Genomic DNA, 7,911 nt, shown 5'->3' on the forward strand with positions numbered 1-7,911 from the left:
GTTTGGGCTCATCTCTGGAGGGTTTCCTCCACCAATGTTTCCTCCAGAAATTCTCCCAGGTGTTTTTCAAGAAGCCTTGGGTGGCAGCCAGAGACCTGGCTCACTGCTTGCTCAAGGATCACATCAGCACCTAAGCCCACCAGGAGGGAAGACCTGGGCCAAGTTCTTTACTGGCTTTCCTGCTTCAAGTCCCGAAGTCTCTCCTGGTTAGTGCCTGGATGGTGCCTTTCACCAGCAGGACACCAAGCTAGAAGGTGCCACCTCTGTTCCTCAGCAGAACCCCTCTGCCAAGGCTGTCAAGCATGGCAGGAACAACACTTATGCCCCACTGCCCTTTCCTCGAGGGGACGCCCCGGTCTCCCGTGCCCCAGTCAGGGGATGCTGCTCCCCGAATGCCCCACCAGTGCACCCCGCCAGGCAGCACAAGCCCATCTATGCAAATCTATGCAAATATGCGCAATGCACGCAAATCTATGAAAGCGCTTGGGGCTGTCTCGGGCGGGGCGGCCCGCCCCGGAGCGCCGGTGCCGCCCCCGGTATAAGGTGGCGGCGGCGCGGCCGTCCCGGAGTGCGGAGCTGCGGCAGTCCGGGGACAGGCAGCTTGTGCGGCAGCGGCGGCATCATGGTGAGTGCCAGCCCCGGCTGCTCTCCCCCTCCGGTCCCGCGAGTGCACCCTGGAGCGGGCTGGGGTCTCTGTGGCTTCCCGGGAGGGCTCTACCGGGAGCCCAGAAATGCGGGCAGCTGGCGACGGGAGTGCCGGCTGTGCTCGCCCTGCCTTTGCCTGGCTTCAGCCTCTTCCTGAGCTGCTGCCTTCCCGGTTCTCAGCAGCCTCCCTTCTTTGAGCATCCCCTTGCACCCGTTGCAGAGAGGCCAGCAGCGAGCCCCGCCGGCCGCGGAGACCGGCGCTCGGGCGGACACGTCACGTCTCATCCCTCTCCCACTTTTAGTAGTGTCGGTTCCTGCCCGTGTCCCGCGGTACCATCCCCGGCTGCTGGGAGTTCGCCCCGACTGCCAGCCCCCCACGCTGCCGACCCACAGCTGAGCTCCGGCAGTAAGCTGTGGCTTCCTTCACCCGCTGCCCTGCTCCAAGGGTGGGCATCATTGTGGGTGGGCTTCAGGCTGCCCTGCCGCCGTGGTCCTACGGCGTTCTCTGGTTCGTGAGCTCTCCAGCTGCCCTGGAGAGCATCCCAGCCCCAAGGTTTCCCGGGCACTCTGCCTGCTGTCCTGCGGAGCCATGCTCCCAGCCCTTCCTGTGCCAGACTTTGCCGTGAAGAAGGCAGAGTCTACTCTGCTGGCTGTTGACCAACACTGCTGCATCCTGGTGCTGCTGGGCTCTGCCCAGCCTATTGTCAGTGCTGGGTCCCACAGAGCCAGTTGTGGCTGCTGCTTGTTGTTGGGATGAAGTGCAGTGAGCAGCATAACCCTCTGCCACCCCCACGCTGATTCACAAGGTCCTTTGCCAGGGAGGAGTCCTCTCGCATCTCCTCTTCCTTGAGGTGCTTGCATCTGTGCCAAGTGTTTTCTATGTCCTCTATGCTGTAGAGGATCTTGGAAGACTTACCTCAGGTCTTAAGTCCTCAGGTCTTACCCTTGCCTCCTTGTGTTACACAATGTTTATGGACCTGCTGGGAGGGCTAGGTAGGGTATTGCTTTGCTCTTGCACCTCAGCTTTGGGAAAGGTGAGGAGATGGGTTTCTGCCTCTCACCATGGGTATCAAGGGCTTATTTTTTTGTCATCCTCCACTGTCACTGCTGCCTCTGAAAGGCAGCACTGAAAGCACTTTAGATACAGAGAGCCAGGACATGCTGCATCCTGTGCAACTTTGTGGGACAGCAGTCATTGCCCTGCTCCTGAGTGCAAAATGGCTGGTTCCACCAGCTTCCTGCCAGCTGACTCATAGTGGGGCACCATGGCTCTGGAAACCCAGTTTGATTTGGATGCTCCTCTGACTCAGTTGTGCCTGATGACACATCCAAATCCTTAGCAACAGCAGGTCTAAGGCACTGAATACTTTCATTCTTACCAAAAGAACTGCAGGCTCTGGAGTGCCTCATCTGAAGGGAATGAGGTTGTAGAGCCCACCTTCACCCGGCTTCTCCTGGGGTGCCTGAGACTACACTTGAAGCTGTGAGCTAAGAGACCATCCCACCTCAGCGCTTTGCTGACTTAAAAAGTGCAGCTAACGCTTCCTCCTCCTCTAGAGCTAATTTAGGGAAGCAGAGCCTCAGAGCATGGCAACCATTCATGTTTGTAAATCCCCTTACTTGCTGGGTACCCATCCTCAGTGCCCTAAGCTCCCAGTGTCCTGGTGGTGCTCTGCCATCTCAGTCTCCAGCTCTATTGTTGGAATTGCAACAGGGGCTGTGCCAGATGCTGCTGGGCCTCAGCCCTTAAGCCATATGGATGTTTGGGCAATGCAGAAGATGCTCACTGGATGCTATCCAGGGCTGTGGGTGGGGCCAGTCCAGGGGATGGGCGGCCTGATATCCTGGGCTGCTGCATATCGGTCTCCATCTCCTTGGGTCCTGAGGTGGTCAGTGCAGTGATGAGAGGCAGAGCACTAGATTTGGGAGAAAGCAGAAAACTGAAATGGACACAGGGCACCCAGGCATGGGCAGTGTGGCTTGCCCAAGCTGGCGAGGGCCAGAGCTGCCCTTCCAGGGCTGTGCACTTTCTGCAGTGATTGCATTTCTGGTCTCTGCTGGGATCTGACCCTGCCTCCCCCTTCCCAGCGCGAGTGCATCTCCGTCCACGTCGGCCAGGCCGGCGTCCAGATGGGCAACACGTGCTGGGAGCTGTACTGCCTGGAGCACGGCATCCAGCCCGACGGGCAGATGCCCAGCGACAAAACCATCGGTGGAGGGGATGACTCCTTCACCACCTTCTTCTGTGAGACTGGGGCTGGGAAGCATGTGCCACGGGCCATCTTCGTGGACCTGGAGCCCACAGTGATTGGTGAGTGCATCCCTAATTGGGCAGTGATAGTGGCCATTATTTTGGGGAAGAGCCCACTGCAGGACACTCCCAAGAGTGCTCCTGCTACCTTTCCCCAGATCCAGTTAGCAAATCTATTTTGCCACTCTCTCCTAGATGAAGTTCGGGGAGGAGTCTATCGCCAGCTCTTCCACCCTGAACAGATGATCACTGGCAAGGAGGATGCTGCCAACAACTACGCCCGTGGGCACTACACTATCGGCAAAGAAATCATTGATCAAGTGCTGGACAGGATCCGTAAGCTGGTAAGTGACTGCAGAGAGGGGATGTGTCTCCCTGGACTGGGGTCCAGCATCATTCAGGAGGTGGGAAGATAATGTGAATTCTGTTACGCCTTGGGAGGAATCAGCAGCTACCCAGACAAGAGTCTGAAACTTCCCTCCAGCCAAGTCAGTGCTTGAGGGAACCTTACTTGTCTCTCTCCACAGGCTGATCAGTGCACAGGCCTCCAGGGATTCCTGGTGTTTCGTAGTTTTGGAGGTGGCACTGGCTCTGGATTCACCTCCCTGTTGATGGAGCGACTCTCTGTTGATTACGGCAAGAAGTCCAAGCTGGAATTCTCCATCTACCCGGCACCACAAGTCTCCACCGCTGTGGTAGAGCCCTACAACTCCATTCTCACCACCCACAGTACACTGGAGCACTCAGACTGTGCTTTCATGGTGGACAACGAGGCCATCTATGACATCTGCCGCCGGAACCTGGACATCGAGCGCCCAACCTACACCAACTTGAACAGACTCATCAGCCAGGTTGTTTCATCCATTACAGCATCATTGCGGTTTGATGGAGCCCTGAATGTGGATCTGACTGAGTTCCAGACCAACCTGGTGCCCTACCCTCGCATTCACTTCCCCCTAGCCACCTATGCCCCTGTGGTTTCTGCTGAGAGAGCTTATCATGAACAGCTGTCAGTATCTGAAATCACCAACTCCTGCTTCGAGCCGGCGAACCAGATGGTGAAGTGTGACCCTCGCCATGGCAAGTACATGGCCTGCTGCCTGCTGTACCGCGGGGACGTGGTGCCCAAGGACGTCAACGCCGCCATCGCCACCATCAAGACCAAACGCAGCATCCAGTTTGTGGACTGGTGCCCCACGGGCTTCAAGGTGGGCATCAACTACCAGCCACCCACGGTGGTGCCGGGGGGGGACCTGGCCAAGGTGCAGCGCGCCGTCTGCATGCTGAGCAACACCACGGCCATCGCTGAGGCCTGGGCTCGCCTGGACCACAAGTTTGACCTGATGTACGCCAAGCGCGCCTTCGTGCACTGGTACGTGGGTGAGGGCATGGAGGAAGGGGAGTTCTCCGAGGCACGGGAAGACATGGCTGCTCTGGAGAAGGATTATGAGGAAGTGGGCCTGGACTCCTACGAGGATGAAGATGAGGGTGAGGAGTAGTGAAGCTACAGGCCTGAAAAGGACCATGCTTCCTACCCGTGTTACCTGCAGAAACCCTTTGCAATAAACCGTTTCAGAGCCTCCATGTGTCCCAGTATCCCCCCAGCTGTATCAGTTTCTTGCCAGGTCAGGTGTGTGGTGAGTGCTTCAGCCCTGCTACTGGTGCTGCTGTGCTTCCTCCCAGAGCTCTGCTCCAGCTCCACCTCCCCCCTTAGGTAAGAGCCCCATACCAGTGGGATAGGTCCAGGACACATGGCAGGCTCTAGGAAGGTGCCAGAGCATGTCCACCAAAAGGATCCGCAGGAGTGCTGCTGATGTGATAGCAGAAATACCAAGCTTAGGCATGGGGTCTTTTGTCTGGGAGTACCTCAGCCCTCAGCCTGCCCTGCTCTGCCAGTGCTCTGCCTTCCCCCTAGCGCATGTGGCCTACCTCTACCCGGCCCAGATAATCTTCTTCATTGTTCCCATTCTGAGTCCTCTCACTGCTCTGCCTGGTGGTAAGGAGTCCCAGCATCAGCTCTGGCTCCAGCTGCAAACTGGAGATTTCTGTTACCCATTATCCAGTGTGCTGTTTCCAGAGATTAATTTTCCCTGCTTACCACTAATGCTCCAGCTATATTGACCCACAGGGGCTGTCCTCCCCTGCCCTCCTCCCAGCATGCAGCCGTGTCAGCTGGAGGGGAGAGGGGGGCCAGCCCTGGCTGCTGGAGCACAGCCAGGCACTCATCCCTCCGCGCAGGGCTGCTGGCACCGCTCTGCTTGCCTGTGACTGGAGTGCCAGGCTCAGACTGAGTGGTGCCTGCTGCTGCTATGCCAGGGCAGGAGTCACTGCCCCTCACATCAGGTGCTGCTCTGATCCACTCCTTATGTCTTGTCTGATTATGGGGAAAGGAGGGAATCTACTCCTTCAGGGTAATTCCATTGCTGACATCTCCCTGTGTCTTCACAGACATGACTGCCACCAGAAGGATGTAGGAGTTGGAATTGTGTCCTATAGCTTTTTCTAAAAGTTATCCTGGACCTCTGTCCTGGACAAGGGACCCAGTAGTGTCTCCTGGCACGCTGCTGAGCAGCAGAGGCCCATCCATCCCCATGGCCAGGGAAGGGTAGCTGTGTGACCCCAGGTACTGACATTAAAGACAGAGCCCTCTCCCTGCTCAGGCAGCATTCAAGGCTGAAGGTCCAGGCATCCTCTGTAGCAGGATCAGCCCTAGCCTTGGCAGGGGTGGCTGCACTGGCCAGGGCTCAAACAGAGCTGCTGCTCTGAATGTAGTCACAAGTTATTAACAGCAAGCAGGCTGCAATGACCCTTTTTTGGCAGCCCAGATTTGTCATGCAAATCTGCAGCCTCACAAGGTTGTGCAGTACTGCCTGTCTGTCCCCATCGAGAGAGAAGGGCAATCCTTGGCTGGAGCCTCCCAGAGCATCGATGGCAAAGGGAGGTTTGGGGGACAAAGTGGGCTCCAGAATCTGATACGTGTCTCTATCGTGTTTCTTCTCCTTTCTCCTGTTCTAGAAGCCCAGGTGGACTCGGGGTCTCCCCACACCTCTGGGGGAGCTGGTAGCAGAACAGGTTAGGGACTGTTCTACCTGCTCTGTCTCCGGTGCTGGTGGCTCAGCACTGCCTGTCACCCCTGAGGGCTGGTCCCCAGGCCTCCTGCCCACAGCCTGGACCGATGCCCCCGCCTTCCTCCCGGCAGAGAAGGGGGAGCAGTTTCGGGCCCCCCACCTCGGGGTTCCTCCGCAGCCGGGAGGACCCCGCCAGGCTCCTGCGGCCCCCGAAGGGGGTACTCCCTCTCCGCATGCAAGTGTACCCAAATAAGGGGGCGTGGTGGCACCAGGCCCCTCCCCCCTATAAGAGAGCGCTGCGGCGGGGATTGCAGCAGCCGCAGCTCCGCGCCGAGCCCCGCCGCACAGAGCCGCCGGGACAGCCCGCACCACCCGCCGCAACATGGTGAGTGCGGGCCGGGAGGCGGGCACGGCGGCGGGGAGGGCGCCCGGCAGCCCCACGGCAGTCGCCCCGCAGCACCGTGCCCGGTGGAGCCGTCGTGACGCGCCCCCTCCTTCCCGCCGTGACCTTGGGCAGCCCTAGCGGCCCCTGCCCGGGGCAGCCGCGCCCCCATCGCCCTGTGCCCCCACCCCCCCGCCGCCGCCGCCACCGGCGCTGGGGCGCCTGCCCCCCCTCCCCGCCACCGCCGGCGCAGCGCGGGGGGGGCGCTGGGGATAGAGGGGGTGACCTCTCCGCTGAGGAGCGGTGGCCGCGGATGGACGGGGACAGCTGCCGAGGGTGGAGGCGCCCGCCGGGCACCGGGGGCCGGAGCCGGGCGTTCGGTGGGGCTCTCCCCGCGGCAGCGGGCGCCCCGGCGGGGTTGGCGACCGGGAACGGGTGGGGGGATCCCGTCCCTTCAGTGTCGTCCCGCGGGCGTCTGGCAGCGGCGGAGCGGGCTGGGGACGCTCTCCGAAGCGGGCAGTGGCCGCTGCCCTCGCCCGGGGCCGGAGCTGTCTATATTTAGCGGCTCAGGAGTGGGCCGGGGCCGTGCCAGAAGGCGCAGCGCAGCGCTCTGCCCGCCGCAGCGCTGACCGGGCCCTGCCGGGGAACCTGCCTCCCTTCCTCTCTGTGGCTGGGGCTGCACTTGGCCCTCCCGCAGGAAGAAGGAGCCCTTGTCCTACCCGGGCGCTGGACCGGGGCACGGACCCCATCGCGGCTAAGGACACTGTGCAGTCGGGGAATGCAGGAGTGAATTGCTGCAGGACCTCGAGGCTGAGTCGGGGTGTCCTGCTCAGGGAGGCAGGGATGGCGGGAGCAGTGAAACAGGGATGCTAGGACTAGCAGAGGCGGGATGCCAGGGACAGCAGAGAAGGGATGCTGGAGTAACGGAACAGGCCTGCACCTCCTGAATGGAGTGCATGAGACACATCTCCAGCTCACAGCCTGCTCCTCAGCACTTCTGCCAACACGGGTTTTGCAGCACAGGGCTGGGACTGTGTAGCCCAGGGAATCTATGTTGCCTCAGAAACTGTTGGTCTTCATTGCCAGCCCTTACCTGGCTGCCACCTACCACCCTTGCATCCTCAAGACCACTGACTCCACAATACTGCTTATCTGGCTCTGGAGCAGCAGGCAGAGGGGTTTGCCCATGCTGATTTCCCCTCATGGGTTAAATGTGTGTACCTGTCAGCTCAGCTCTTCACTGGACTGCTGTTGCATGGGGAAGGGGCTGAGGCTGCCAGGGACCCTGGCAGAGTAGGTGAGCCAGGCTCTGCTCCCCTTACTGCTGGAGTACAGACCCAGCCAGAGTCCATTGAGCTGGTGGCCCCCAGTGAGGGCAGGGCAAGAGGGATGCCAAAGCTGGTTCTTGATCCGGAATGGTGCCTGTGCATGGCTCCCAGCTATGGGGAGTCGCTCAGTGTGATGCAGGAGGTCACCCAAAGGAAAATGTGCTCTCTGGGACCACTGATCAGAGCGGGTCCAGTGTGGGTGACTGAGTGGCACTGGCACTAGCTAGAGCCCTCCCT

The 7,911-nt window shown here is 60.1% G+C and overlaps 1 protein-coding gene and 1 pseudogene across 1 annotated transcript in view; both read left to right on the top strand.

Moving 5' to 3' along the window:
* Positions 1-218: 218 nt before the first annotated feature.
* LOC128790969 (tubulin alpha-4A chain-like) lies at positions 219-4,478 on the top strand (annotated as a pseudogene).
* A 1,768-nt stretch (positions 4,479-6,246) lies between these two features.
* The window catches only part of LOC128790971 (tubulin alpha-5 chain), a 4,444-nt gene continuing 2,779 nt past the window's right edge, over positions 6,247-7,911 (top strand). The window contains exon 1 of the mRNA XM_053948210.1: positions 6,247-6,349. Within this exon, the coding sequence (XP_053804185.1) occupies positions 6,347-6,349 (3 nt within the window). The 5' untranslated portion in view covers positions 6,247-6,346. The remainder of the gene's footprint in view (positions 6,350-7,911) is intronic.

The sequence above is a fragment of the Vidua chalybeata genome, chromosome 7, assembly GCF_026979565.1.
Source record: "Vidua chalybeata isolate OUT-0048 chromosome 7, bVidCha1 merged haplotype, whole genome shotgun sequence".
Lineage (NCBI taxonomy): Eukaryota > Metazoa > Chordata > Aves > Passeriformes > Viduidae > Vidua > Vidua chalybeata.